Genomic DNA, 14,026 nt, shown 5'->3' on the forward strand with positions numbered 1-14,026 from the left:
ATCAGGTAAAAAAAATTAAATTTCCCTCAGTTTTTAAAACGGACGTTATGATCAATTAATGATAATAAGTATGATTTTATCTTTATTAGTCGACGGAGGATATAGTGACTTTGGAGAGTGGTCTGAATGTTCAGCTCTTTGTGAAGGAGGCATTCAAAAAAGAACAAGAACTTGTATTTGGCCTGCTCCAGCCCATGGAGGTGCAGATTGTGTTGGAAAAGCGTCTGAGAGTAAAACTTGCAACGAGGACGAGACTTGTCCAGGTCTTAAATAACCACTTCCTTCCAACTTCCTGTGCAAATTAGATTTGACTCTGCCACAATCTTTGAACAATCTGATAACAGCTGTTGTGTTACGGCTGTAATCATTTTTAACGTAATTAAATTTTCAGAGTTTAGTCTGGTAGATTCTAATGGCAGTGCTGTTAGAATTTTTGGCTTGCTGACGAATAATGGTGGAACAGTTTGTAGCGATGGTTTCAACACTAAATCAGCAGATGCTATTTGTCGTAAAATGGGATACCCCGGACATTTACAATGGACTAGTGGTGATAAGTGGAGCATCCAATCAGCACTTCAAATCACGCTGGATGATGTTAAATGTAGCAGTGAAGAATGGAGTTCATGTTCATTCTCTACTACACACAGCTGTGCTCACAGCGAAGATGTGTTTCTTCAATGTGATGGAATAGGTATAAACAGATAATGTTTTATTTAGATGAAAGCTTATATTAAACATTTAAATTTTGATAATTTACACGAGAGCTAAAGGTCTGAATTTTAGTAAACAAATTTTAAAAGGTAAACAAAATTAAGGTTAATTTGTTGTGAAAAGTTGTGATATCAAATAAATTAAAATTATCCCGATTACATCAGGAATAGTAAAGGGGGAAATAATGAAAAATTTCAACAGTTAATTAACTGAACGTTGTAAATAATTATTAAAAGCATGATTTCATCTTTTTCAGTTGAAGGCGGATATAGTGACTTTGGAGAGTGGTCTGAATGTTCAGCTCTTTGTGAAGGAGGCATTCAAAAAAGAACAAGAACTTGTATTTGGCCTGCTCCAGCCCATGGAGGTGCAGACTGTGTTGGGGAAGCGTCTGAGAGTAAAACTTGCAACGAGAACGAGACTTGTCCAGGTCTTAAATAACCACTTCCTTCCAATTTCCTGTGCAAATTAGATTTGACTCTGCCACAATCTTTCAACAATCTGATAACAGCTGTTGTGTTACGGCTGTAATCATTTTTAACGTAATTAAATTTTCAGAGTTTAGTCTGGTAGATTCTAATGGCAGTGCTGTCGGTGCTGGAGTTATTGGCTTGCTGATGAATAATGGTGGAACAGTTTGTAGCGATGGTTTCAACACTAAATCAGCAGATGCTATTTGTCGTAAAATGGGATACCCCGGTTATTGGCAATGGACTAGTGGTGATAAGTGGAGCATCCAGTCAACACTTCAAATCACGCTGGATGATGTTAAATGTAGCAGTGGACAATGGAGTTTTTGTTCATTCACATCTACAAACAACTGTGGCCACAGTGACGATGTGTTCCTTCAATGTGATGGAATTGGTGAGAAACATTCACCATTTTGGCATTTACTTTCATTTTAAAATCACAAATTTAATGAATTTGTACCGCAATAGTACTAAAAAGATTGCCACATTGCACAAATTGTAACTATGATGGGAGACTGATAGTCGATAGATATAAATAATTTGTGCCAATGAAATGAAGATATACAAATCTTCAACAACAGAATATCATTTAACTTTATAGTATACTAGTAGCTTACAAAATGAATCTGATTATTGCAGATTCCGCAGTTTAAATTACCTATTGGCTTATCCCGTTTTTATAATAGTATAGTGTCTGTGATAAAACGGTCTTTCATCGCTATCCCGCTCTCACTGCCCCGGCATTCCATAAAATGATGACAGTTTCAATTTCAGAAAGATGCAGTTTCGAGAATCAGTGGGGTTTTTTGAGGTTCAACTGTCACCAATACTCTGGAAGATCAAAATCAAAATGTCGCAATTCTGATGAATGGTACAACAGTTTTCCAGCAATGTTCTCGTCAGGGTTTGATCTCGATGGAAAAAGTTTGGAGAAAATGAGTTTTGAGCAGAAATGTACAAACGATGAGAAATCATATCAATCATGTGGGGTTTTTCAACAATTCCAGTCGTTAACAAATGCTTTGTGTCAGTGGCAAGTTGGTAATGATGGAATATTAGTTGATGCAGCGGTTGAGGATAAGCAACTTGGAAATAAAACAGAAGTTATCTTACCAACTGGAAAGGTAGTAAACCAAGACCTCATCTGCAATGACATTTGTGATGATTATAGAGTCCACTGCGAAGATGAGGCTCATTGCAACGGCCTAACCTACGGACAATATTCTCACGTTGACAATCAGGTTCAGTACACCAAACCTATCTTCATCTGCACACCTTTACATGCTGAAAACTGTAATTGTAACGTCACAGAAATGTGTAATCCACAGAATTTTGAAGAAAAGGATCTATGTCGCAGAAGTATAAGTAATGCTGACAGATATAATCCAATTTATGATAAATTTCCAGTATTCAACTTCACAAGGTGCTCACCCACGAATATATGTTCAAATAACGTAGATCAATTTAATTGTTCGGATCATTTGAGGGTTGGAATGACTTGTAAGATTCATGCCTACATATCGACTGTATCTAAATATAGGATGTGTGAACGTGTACCACACTGTGACGATGGTATTGATTCGATCTGTGAACAAGTTAGTACATCCTGTCATGTACAAAAACATCTTCTTTGCAATGGTGTATCAGACTGCAGAGATGACAGTGATGAAAGAATTCTATTGTGTCAAGCAAAAACCAAACAGTCTTGTATCAGAAGGGGCGGGAATGGAACGTTTAGTCAACCACTTCCTCTTGCATGGCTAAGAGACGGCATAAAGGATTGCATCAACGGTGATGACGAAAAAAACATTTGGCCGGAATGTGGAAGCGGTAAAACAAGGAGATATGTGACTGACAATAGAACTTGTGAGAACGTTTTTCTGTGTACAACTGGTGATCCAGGATTCATCGGGTTCGATGACCTATGTGACGGTATGGACACATGCGGAAATGAAAATGAAATCTGCAAGGAGTCAAGGGGTTCAATTTCTGTTTCTAAAAAGGTTGTTACTCACAACCAAGGACTTGAAAAACGCTTGTCCTATTGTTTCAAAGGACTTGAGCAAGTATGGAAATTAACTTATCCTTGTGGTTCTGAGCATTTCATCTTTCCTAATGATGACATTTATGGATTGATGAAATCGAAAATAACTTTACCTGATGTTACAACAAACTGTGATCACATGTTTGGAGAGCAGTATGTATACTCCAGCTGCAATGACAAATGTATTAACTCACCATGCCCACTGAAAAACATTCCCGGGTACAATTCCTGTCCTGGTCAATATCCCGACAGAGTGGCAACTGTAGCTAACATAAGCAATGGCGAGTATCTCACACTTGCTGTAAAATCTGGAGGTGTCAACGATAGCGTATTCGTTAATGATATCTTTGTATGTGACAATGGCATCAAGTGTGTTTCCTACTCTCAGGTGTGCGATCTTGTTGATGACTGTGGTGACGGGTCGGATGAAGCACGATGCACTAATCACTTCAAGTGTGAAGCCTCCGAACATTACATACCCAAAACAAGCAAGTGTGATGGAAAGTTCGACTGTTTAGATTTGACGGACGAGTGTAATGATGAATGCTCAAAGGAAATTCTTGACGGATATGTACTGAAGGGCCTTACGTGGACAATTGGAATTTTGGCTGTTTTAGCTAACTTTAGCATCATCGTGTGCAGCATCAAATCTTTTAAGAAGTGCAGAACCACTGTGGCTCAAACGAATAAATCGTTGGTAATCATGATCGGCGTCGGTGATCTTTTGGTTGGATCGTATCTTTTGGCGGTTTCTGTGTTCGATGTAGCGGTGCATGGTAAGGATTACTGTACGAAGCAGACGGCTTGGCTGACAAGCAGTGAATGCTCTCTTCTCGGAGTTGCAAGCACTATTGGATCTCAATTATCTCTGTTTGCAATGACAATTCTCAGTTTGGTGAGAGCTCATGGTATCGTGAGCTCAATGAGAATTCCTGGAGAAGTAACAATTAAAAGTTCTATCAAAGTTATTGCTCTGAACGTCTTTATTCTTGCCTTATCAGCTGCAATAGCGGTCTTACCTGTTCTCGAAAAATATAAAGATTTCTTTGCGAATGGAGTACGATATGACACTGACTTAAAACTTTTCATCGGGTTGGTCAGCAAAAAGACGCACTCTGGAGTTTTTGAAAAATACTTCGGTCGTATGAACGACAGGTCTTTAAGTTGGGATACGATAGACAAGATGACATCCGAAATGTTCTCCCATGATCATGGAGCTAAACTAGACTTCACAAAAACAGAGTCAAAAGTTGGATTTTACGGAAACGATGGAGTGTGCCTTTTCAAATACTTTATTCGGAAGACTGACCCACAAATGGCATTTGTTTGGAGCATCCTGGTGATCAACTTTACCTGCTTCGTGGTGATATTAACATGCTACATTGTCATCGGCGTATTCTCAAACAGATCGTCCAACAAGGTGACAGCTGGAAGAGTCGACGAGCAGATTCGTCAAAGAAATAGGCGGATGAACCAAAGGATAGCTGTAATCATCATAACTGATTTTCTCTGCTGGGTGCCATTCATCATAATTTGCATGCTTCATTATTCTGAAATCGTGGATGCAACTCCTTGGTATTCAGTCACATCCATGGTGATTTTGCCCATCAATTCAGTGATTAACCCCCTCCTTTACAACGAATTTATAGCGAGGGCTGTTGGGGGAGGTGTTTCAGGAGCGACCAGAAAGATATCTCATGCTAGGTCCTTGTTGTCTCAAATCTTCATTAGGCAGGTTCCTCCTCCAACCGAAAATGTTGAAATGCAACAGATTTAGTCGACTATTTCAGGTATAATCCTCTGCAAGAACAATCTCGAAACTTTTTCTTGTCGCTGGTTTGATTTTGTCAGAAAAAAATAGACAAGTCATCGCTCATTGCTGACGCGATGCAAATAACAGCAAAGACCTAGGCCAACACAACTAAACTATACAAACAGCATTTACAATAAAGTCTAGAAGAATTTAATGTAAATGTACAAGAAAGTTTAAGTTTTGTTTAGGCTTGGTTTGGAATATGCAACATTTTATTGGTTCTCTTTGGTATAAGTTTCTCGAATTTATGTGATATGTGCCATTTTGTGTACCATTTTAAACGACCAAATGGTCGTTTTTACTTTTGACTTTGAATATGATTTACTATGAATTGTGATTGACATGCAATATATCTGATTTTTCAATATAATATTTTTCTAGAAAAGAATTCAAAAATTGCAAAAAAATGCAAAAAAGAATTCAAAAATTTCAAAAACATGTAAAAAATAAGTATTATAAAACGTGATATCAGCTGCTTATCTTACTGTCTGTATTTTAACATAATTTTTAACTTAATATTTTAATTAATGCACTTTAGTACAAGCTGCTTTCGAAAATGACTTCTTCGAGATTCCGGAGTAGATCCATATAATATCTTTTCGTAGCACGATTGTATTATAATTTGCTCACTGTTTACTTTCAAATCTTAGTACTAGTATTGCTGTGTATCAGTTTATTAGTGTGCTGATCTCTTTTGACCTGAACATACTGTGTTTTACTTATCTATCTAGTTATATGAGGGAATGTCGTTATCCTGCACCAAACTTTTACTTCTATTCCCTCATAAAGACTGACTCGAACTAACTGTTAAAATCATCACAAATCGAGAAATTGTGAACTTTGAAAAATATAGATTTGTTTAGCAGCGTAACTGGCTGCAATTCCACCACATTCCAAAGATGGAATGACAACGTATGATGTCCGCATTAGTTTGTCATACAAAAAGAAGATTAGATAAAATAATTGATTTATCATTAACCGGTAGTGTGACATTGCTGGGATTCCACACTTACTGTTTTAGAACTGTAATAAATCTGTAATAAACGTGACAGTTGCTATAAATAGGAAAATACTCTAATTTGCAGTGAGAAAACCACTTTTCCCTCCAAAACTGGAGACGCTGTGGCCAATAAAGCTTGTAAGTTTTAGAGGAAACAATATCATGTAACTAACCAGTTGCCACCCCACTGTGGAACTCGCTCCAATGAATCATCTCAGCAGGAATATCCAGGTCAAGTTTGACAGTATTGCCCCGAGGCAGGGCCTTGCCGCTGATGCAAACATCCGGGATCACAATGGGGTCTCTCGGACTGGGTCTGAAGGTGCTGAAGGTGAAGAGAGATCTGCCGACTGGTATCGCCATTGTTCGCTTCGTTTTGTTGAAAAGCAGCAGCTCCTGATGATGTTATTGTTAAAACAATTTAATTTATAAATGAAGACATCAGTATCAGTATCAGTATCAGTATCAGTATCAGTATCAGTATCAGTATCAATATCAGTATCAGTATCAGTATCAGTATCAGTATCAGTATCAGTATCAGTATCAGTATCAGTATCAGTATCGGTATCAGTATCAGTATCAGTATCAGTAACAGTATCAGTATCAGTATCAGTATCAGTATCAGTATCAGTATCAGTATCAGTATCGGTATCAGTATCAGTATCAGTATCAGTATCAGTATCAGTATCAGTATCAGTATCAGTATCAGTATCAGTATCAGTATCAGTATCAGTATCAGTATCAGTATCAGTATCAGTATCAGTATCATTGCCTACCTGTTGGTCCACATATTCAGCGTCTGTCATCTCAGGGCGTCTGCTGACGACTATTTTAACGGGCTGTGATGTTGCAAACATGTGAGCCGCCTCCTCAACCCGCTTATCTTCTGGGAACCTGGTAGAAGAGAGCGTATGTTACTGTTTAGTTTACCGCGGCGTAGTGAGAAGAATACTACGGTGGAGGAGCTGAGAAAGGATGGTACGGCGCAGTTTTCAAACATTGAACAATAAAGCGAAATCACGTGGCCCTCACTTACCTAAAATCGAGGACGGGAGATTCAAAAGCCATGTCAGACTCCATATCCTGTTCCTTTTTAGTTGAATTGCACTGCATAAAGTGGGAGGGTGCTGAACTAATAACATCTGTCCTGTGCACAAGTGTGTAGGCAGGGGGAGGTAAGCCAGAGGGAGGGTTGCAGTGAGCTGGGTATAACACGTCCAGGAGTGGCAGCTGGATCCCAACTGGGAGCGAGTTTACTGTTCTCTGGTCTAGACCTGAAGTAAAAGTGTTAACCAGGTCACAGGTGTCACCCCAGTGTTTTTCCGTTTGGAACCCGAGTGGAGCCCCAGTGTTACCCTTTTGTGTTTGCACGGATAAGCTCTTATTACGTGATTGATGTGCAAAACCTTCTTCCTGGGCACCCTGTAGTTCTGCACAGATTTAAAATAGTTACTCACCGAGAGTTACTAAAAGAGTTACTGACCGAGAGTTACCATGGCAACAAGTACCCTGTCAGCGAGTGATGAGTACTTCTTCTCAGCTAGAGCTACGTTTACCATCTCAACTCGTTTGGATCCTGACCTCAGGTACCTCAGCGACTGAAGGTGTGGGATTAAAGGGTGTGGGATCGACGGTTTTAGTTTTAACATATACAAAGATACAAGGTGCGATCTTATTTAAGGTCTGTTTTAGCAGACAATACTTTTCATAATATAGGAACTGAAATTAAGAACATTCTAGTCTAATCTGAGGAATAAACACCCACCTGCTGGCTAAGCGGTTGCTCTGTGATAAGGAGGTATAGTATTAGAACTGACTCTGTTAGATCCGTGATGCCTGGAACTAGAGGAGGCATGTCTGGCTTGTTGCCACTGAGTAGACTTATCAGCGTGTTGTTCAGTGACACTAAACTTGGAGACTGAGGGATCGGAGGTTAACCAAGTGATTATTTTTCAGAAAAATTGTGGGAATATCAGACTGAAATTATCTACATTATACTGATACTTATGCGTAACAGAATGTATACACATGAAATTTAAAAAATGGAATTTAAAAAACCCAGTACCCATATTAGCCAGCCGGTGCTTAAGACATTTCCGTATTTACTAAAACTATTTTCAACTTCCAATAAAAAATACACAAATACTGCAGTTTATTTGAAATATGTACCAGTGAGTGTGGTAAGAGAGCTCCGAGGTGCGGATGAGATGATCTGTAGAAATTCACGTACTCCTCAAATCCACCTAAATAACAAAATATGTTAATCTGGACGGAGTAGTAACAGAGGGTTACTATCTGATTAACTACCACCTAACGTAATATGTCATAATCAGGTTCAGTATTGATGATTATAAATTAAGAAATATACTTGGAATTCAAGGTCCTCTCACACCCAAATTTCTACATGGTTAAATAAAATGACTGGGATAGCGAGTGTACCTTAAAAACCAAATAACTAGAAAAAAAGTAATATCAAAACTTTGTGAAACCAAATTTGTTTTGACTTCAATTTGTTCTTCCTAAATTTCTAAGGGTAGTTATAAGTTAAGTTATAATAAGTTATAAGTTATTAGTTAAGTTATGAAACCTGCACAGGAGATATGATGGATAACATCAGCGAGTTTCTGGCACACAACTCTGTTGTGAACATCCAGTTGTAGTTCACAGTGTACCAAGTGTAAAACTTGTAGTGTACTTTCACACAACTCTGAATACAGGGTGGTCATTTCGAGGTATGGGTTAAGTGTCAATTTTGCGGGGGATAAGAAGTGTGCGGGGAATATTTTTGCATCCCGTAAATTGAACTGTAGGAAGGACACGAAAAGGAAAAAAGCAAGTAACAACATAAATATCTGGAGGTTTATTGAAACAGATAAGGGATGTGATAGTGTGCTGGCAACAGAAGCTTTAAAAAAACATGTTATGTGTTAACTGTCTTCAAAAACAGGTAAATCGCTTTTGCAGCTGTGTAAAACCTTTAGATGCAGTCATCTGAGAAGGCTGCAGCTCCTTAACCGTCATATTGTCGAGGAGAGGAAGACCGAATGCTCCGCCATTAACCTCGTTCAGCATAACGTTCAGCATGTACTCCCAGTCTTCATTCGTCTGTAATTTCAGGTCCTGTTACACTTTTAGTTTGCCTACTTTGAAATATCTTTAATTAAAGGGTTCACATTTAGGGCATAAGGCGGATGCTGTCAAACTGTTACTTTAAATTTCAATTTCACTTTCACTTTCACTACCTGGGAGTGTCTAGTACGTCGTATAGTAGGATCGTGCAGTGTAACCGAGGAATGATCATGACCTCCTCGTACGCCTGAAGATAATCAAGGAACTGTTAAATTGCAATTTAGTTAAAGAATGTAATTAAATTAAATCCTACAGGACAAGGAGAAAATGTATAAAACGATAGGATCACATGAATATCGTAATATATAAATAGATTTTCCATTGACTTGAAATGCTCACATTTCACAAGGTACTGGCAGCTAGATTTTTTTAGAGAAAGCTTTCAAAAGTATAAAATCACCAAAATAGGGGTCATACATCCGGAATCCGGATCCAGACGGCACTGTATAGGCTACCAATATGCGTGCCAATTGGTGTTCAATAAAAAAGGTAACATAACTTGGGCAACTACCCAACAACTATGTTTCACTTGTTAACATACCGACAAACTCAAGAAGAGCAGCTTTAAGCACCTCCCAGGAGTCCATATCAGTGTTAGAAAGAAACAGTCTGACCAGGATTCTGTAGAAACACTCGCTGTTGGGGTGTAAGGCGTTCATTCCCGCCACCACATTCTTTATAACGGGGTCACGTGCTACTGTCGGGATCTAACAACAACAAGATACAAGATACAACAACAACAAGCTAATTAACATTATAGTTATATTCAATAAAATGTCTATAAAATTCCTATAAAATTCTTTTAAAGGCTTTTCCTAGAATTGCAAGTTTGGACTACATGCCGGGCATTCGACTTTACAACAGGACAACTGTAAGTCTGATACCAGCAGGGTTGAAAGTTCGTTGAGCAGGATTTGTCCGAGGGAACAATACATCACTGCAATACAATACATTGCAATACAGTTACACTACATTGCAATACACTGCTATACATCACTATATCTCGTATCAGTGGTGTACCTTATTCTATGGCTCACGTAGTATCAAAATATGAACAATGCCCTTACACCCTCAAAGTTCACAGAGTAACAAACCTCGCAATAATGATTGAGACCGTCCTGTTCACGCAAAACAAAGGCTTCAGGGAGAGAAAAAGAAATTTGCGCCGCCAGTATGTCCTCTGAACTGCTCCTGGGAAAAGTAAGTCAAAAGAGGGTTATATCAGTCAGAAATTACAATTTTATTCAAAAATTGATTGCATCTTCGAGCGAACAAGATTTAAATGTGGAATCTGACCTTTTTCTAGGTTTCTTGTTAGCAGGTTTACTGATGATCTCCTTGTCATGAAGTATTAGTCGCACCATCTGAAATATCCTGGTTTAGAGAAATACGAACTGGTGGTGTAATATCATCAAGTTTGTAGGTTTTTGTCGCGCATATAACACAACCCCCAGCCCTCCAATTTATTACACAATAACGGTCCCAATTTGTCTGATTTGGTATCACGGGGACGTAATACAGACTTCATAGCGCTCAGAGAATTGGTAGGAAGATTGGAATGTAGCCGATAAGGTTGACTGCCCTGATAAATTTATTACGAAGGAGACCCCCTGGCCCCTTCTTTAAAAAATACCACTCTACTCCATATGGTAAATGAACCTTTCGACCCCTATGATGTTATTGTTACAAGAATAGAAATGATTAAAAAACTGGTGAATAGTGCTGAAGTCTTCATGGACAAAACAATTAACGATCAGACCATAGCCAGTGATAGCAGTGAATATATGTTTTGTGAGAACATATACTGATATAATATAATAACCAAAACAATAGATGGGATAGTCTCCTTCATTCATTCAAACTAAACAAATCCATGTGCACAATCTGGATTTCTATCTCAGCATACATGTAAACTAAAGAACATAAGGTCAGTACAAAGAAGACATTCTTACACATAATATACAGAATCAAAAGGTTGACAATAAGGTCGGCAGATCTAACAATAAGCTTAGGGTGGCCCGTGCCACTAATCATTAATACAATACAGCACAATCCCCAACATTTCTTGGTATTTTGTTTAGGATTGCTCGCATCTGTTTAAAAACTGAACACACGCTGGCTCGGTTACCTCTAGTTCTCAGCCTGCTACTGGCTTCCTGTGCCAGTTCAGCCTGTTTTGGTAGAGCTATTGATGAACCTATAGAATACCTAGATGGAGACTACATAGTGGCAGCGATATTTAAAATAGGCAGCTTCATACAAACGAGCCCGGACAACCAAACACATCCTGACGGATACTGTCTTAACTATACAGATAAGTCTTTCTGGGGCATTCAGCGAGCGTTAACTTTCCGGAGGACAATGTTGGCAGAGATAAATCGTCTTAGGTACAATTTTATATCTTTAGGGTTTTCATGCATAATAATTTATTACTTACATACATAATTATGTATTTCAAACAGCGCGAAGTAATATCTTCCTATGTGTATAATATCTCCCGTAGTTTTTTACCCGTCAAGCTCTGTAATAGCCGTGTTGGTGATGACCAGTGATACTGATAGCATGACTTTAGAGAAGTAACCACTAGCTACCTTTCCTAAGAATCTTACTACGTTATGGAAGTGTGAACAATACTGTCTAGATCTTAGCTTCACCAATAGAGATTAACTCCTTTGGGAAAATGCCCCCAAGCCATCAAACAGTCTAAGAGCTCAATGCTCTTTCTTTTGCTTGCTGTAAATATATTGAAAATGTATGCTAATACTTAGTCAGAAGTAGTCAGTTAGTAAGATAAGATAAAAAGTCTAACAGAAGTCTAACCATAATTTCCCTCCAGGTTAAAAGGGATCACCCTGGGATACGAGATTTACATCAACTGTGACAGTGGTATCGTCACAAACAGAATTTCTAACAAGCTCGTAACAAATGAAAAAGTTGTCGGCGTTATAGGGATTGACCACGGACTTTACTCCGAATTATTTGCACGACAGACCACCTCGTTTTACATTCCAACGGTTACCTACATTTACAACGACAAAACTCTGATGGATCAGAAACAGTTTCCAACATTGATTTCACTCATCTCCACAAAGGAAGAGGAGGGAGAACTGATAGTCAAGTTCTTGGAAGAGATGGATTACGGATACATGGACATTTGGTATCATGAACTGTCAAAAGAAATCGCGGATCACATATCCAAAGGATATTTAAGTGAAAATGGTCGTTGTGGCAGGACTCAAGGAATGTTCAAAACGCCTGAAGAGAATAATCACTTATTAAAGGATTATTATGGCCCTACAAAAAGTCGGCAACTGTACAACTCTTTCTTCAAAACAGTAAATCTCTGTCAACGGAATGGCTGAAATATGTAACCGAAAATTTAGGATTTAGGAACAAGATTTATGTTACGGGCACCTCAAATGGCAGGGATATTTACCACAAGGAATACAGCGACGTTTTAAGAAGCCTCAACGGCAGCGACGACACTGTCATCTATCCTCTTTCAGCTCTAATTAACACTCAGCTATCTCATCTTAACAACGATCTGGCTTACCCATGGGAAGAGCAGGGTCATGAGCTGGACGAACTATATCGAAAAAGCCAACTTTTACGAGATGAGGATGGTTGTGCCGATGGCTGCCAAACAACCAGCTGGACACCCCATGTGGTTGCAGGAACTAAAATCATAGTCAGAGCGTTACAAGACAACTTGGAGAACAACCCTGAGTCTTCAAACTGCTCATCGGTGACAGAATTTCGTAGGCGGATCTTCGAAACGATCGTCAACGAAACAAGAGAGGTTGAAGTGGAACTGGATAAAAATGTCACTCTGAAAGTTAGCTTTAAAGGAAGGACAATATCGTCGCCCACTAAACTAGGAATCTACAGGAGCAAGACAAACGATTACCATATTCTTGGGGAGGTATCTCCAGAGTTGTTAAAGGTAACCAATTATCCTCTTTTCCAAAATATCTCGCATTATGAGAAGAGATGTTCAGTGGACTGTCTTCCAGGAACTTACAGCTTCTACAAGACCGTGGCCGATCTTACCATTCTCCCTTGCTGCTGGGAATGTAAAAGATGTTCACCCAATCAATTTTCCAACCAAACTAATCAACACAGATGCCACAAATGTGAAGCAACGAAACAACAAATGAAGATAGAGCTGGGTGTCGGGATGTGAAAGTTATCTACATAAAACCAACCTCTGGTATTTTTATGGGTGGACTAACGCTCGCAATAATTGGGATAGTCTTGGTAGCCTTAACAGTTTTCCTGGTCTGGAAAAATGAGAAAAGGCCAGTCATCAAGGCCTCGGAACCGGGTTACTTGTACACTATTCTAGCATCGATAGCTATCGGCTTTGTAGGAAGCATCATGCCATTACTTAAACCAAATCAGTTAGTATGCAGTATGGAATATGTTATCATGATTGTTTCTTTGACATTGATCACGACAAATCTTTTGTGGAAGTGTATTAAGATCCATGCAATATTCGCAGCAGCAAACTCCTTCCAGAGACCTAAGTTTGAGATGGCTCTGAAGCAAGCTGGATATGTCTTTTTAAACGGTGTTTCGCTGGCTTTTGTCACTGTTGTGATGTTAATCGATCGATTTGGAACCGGGCCTGGGTTGAGGTTTGAGGATTATAAAGAAGACGACCATGAGCCTATATATCCCAGGTGCAGTCTGAGGCGTGGATACCGGGGAGCTATCAGCGTCCTCCCCTTGTCTCTCCCACTCGTCTACTTTCTTGCCACCCTCATTTTCGTCTTCAAGATGAGAAAGTTTCCCCATAATTTTCGGGAAACTTTGAACATTCTAGGGGCCACCCTGATAGTCACCTTCTGCTGTGTGAT

At 39.0% G+C, this 14,026-nt stretch overlaps 3 protein-coding genes across 4 annotated transcripts in view; 2 read left to right on the forward strand and 1 right to left on the reverse strand.

Annotated features, from left to right (window-relative positions):
- LOC134818433 (anaphase-promoting complex subunit 1-like) overlaps positions 1-14,026 on the reverse strand; it is a 60,903-nt gene that overhangs the window by 23,019 nt on the left and 23,858 nt on the right. The window contains exons 10-21 of one of the 2 annotated variants that reach the window (XM_063827977.1): positions 10,464-10,531; positions 10,262-10,358; positions 9,709-9,874; positions 9,281-9,354; positions 9,014-9,143; positions 8,626-8,745; positions 8,208-8,281; positions 7,804-7,956; positions 7,522-7,636; positions 7,075-7,312; positions 6,815-6,932; positions 6,212-6,434 (exon numbers count right to left, since the gene is read on the reverse strand). In XM_063827977.1, the coding sequence (XP_063684047.1) occupies positions 6,212-6,434; positions 6,815-6,932; positions 7,075-7,312; positions 7,522-7,636; positions 7,804-7,956; positions 8,208-8,281; positions 8,626-8,745; positions 9,014-9,143; positions 9,281-9,354; positions 9,709-9,874; positions 10,262-10,358; positions 10,464-10,531 (1,576 nt within the window). The remainder of the gene's footprint in view (positions 1-6,211; positions 6,435-6,814; positions 6,933-7,074; positions 7,313-7,521; positions 7,637-7,803; positions 7,957-8,207; positions 8,282-8,625; positions 8,746-9,013; positions 9,144-9,280; positions 9,355-9,708; positions 9,875-10,261; positions 10,359-10,463; positions 10,532-14,026) is intronic. The other variant, XM_063827978.1, reaches the window with a different exon arrangement.
- LOC134818435 (uncharacterized) lies at positions 466-5,438 on the forward strand. The gene is made up of 4 exons (XM_063827981.1): positions 466-691; positions 968-1,141; positions 1,270-1,575; positions 1,956-5,438. The coding sequence occupies exons 1-4, from the start codon at positions 514-516 to the stop codon at positions 5,000-5,002; spliced, it is 3,705 nt and encodes a 1,234-aa protein (XP_063684051.1). The 5' UTR covers positions 466-513; the 3' UTR covers positions 5,003-5,438.
- On the forward strand, positions 12,442-13,423 carry LOC134818030 (uncharacterized; the record flags this gene model as incomplete). The annotated part of the gene is made up of 1 exon (XM_063827441.1): positions 12,442-13,423. A coding segment is annotated over one exon (909 nt), but the record flags the coding sequence as incomplete, so codon positions are not given.

Source organism: Bolinopsis microptera, chromosome 7 (assembly GCF_026151205.1).
Source record: "Bolinopsis microptera isolate Bmic1 chromosome 7, MBARI_Bmic_1.0, whole genome shotgun sequence".
NCBI lineage: Eukaryota > Metazoa > Ctenophora > Tentaculata > Lobata > Bolinopsidae > Bolinopsis > Bolinopsis microptera.

Bases quoted from the DNA above. Each gene is read 5' to 3' on its own strand.
- LOC134818435 (XM_063827981.1), top strand. From the start codon at position 514: ATGGGATACCCCGGACATTTACAATGGACTAGTGGTGATAAGTGGAGC. The intron at 692-967 runs GTATAAACAGAT...CATCTTTTTCAG, and splicing joins TCTTCAATGTGATGGAATAG to TTGAAGGCGGATATAGTGAC. The intron at 1,576-1,955 runs GTGAGAAACATT...TTTCAATTTCAG, and splicing joins CCTTCAATGTGATGGAATTG to AAAGATGCAGTTTCGAGAAT.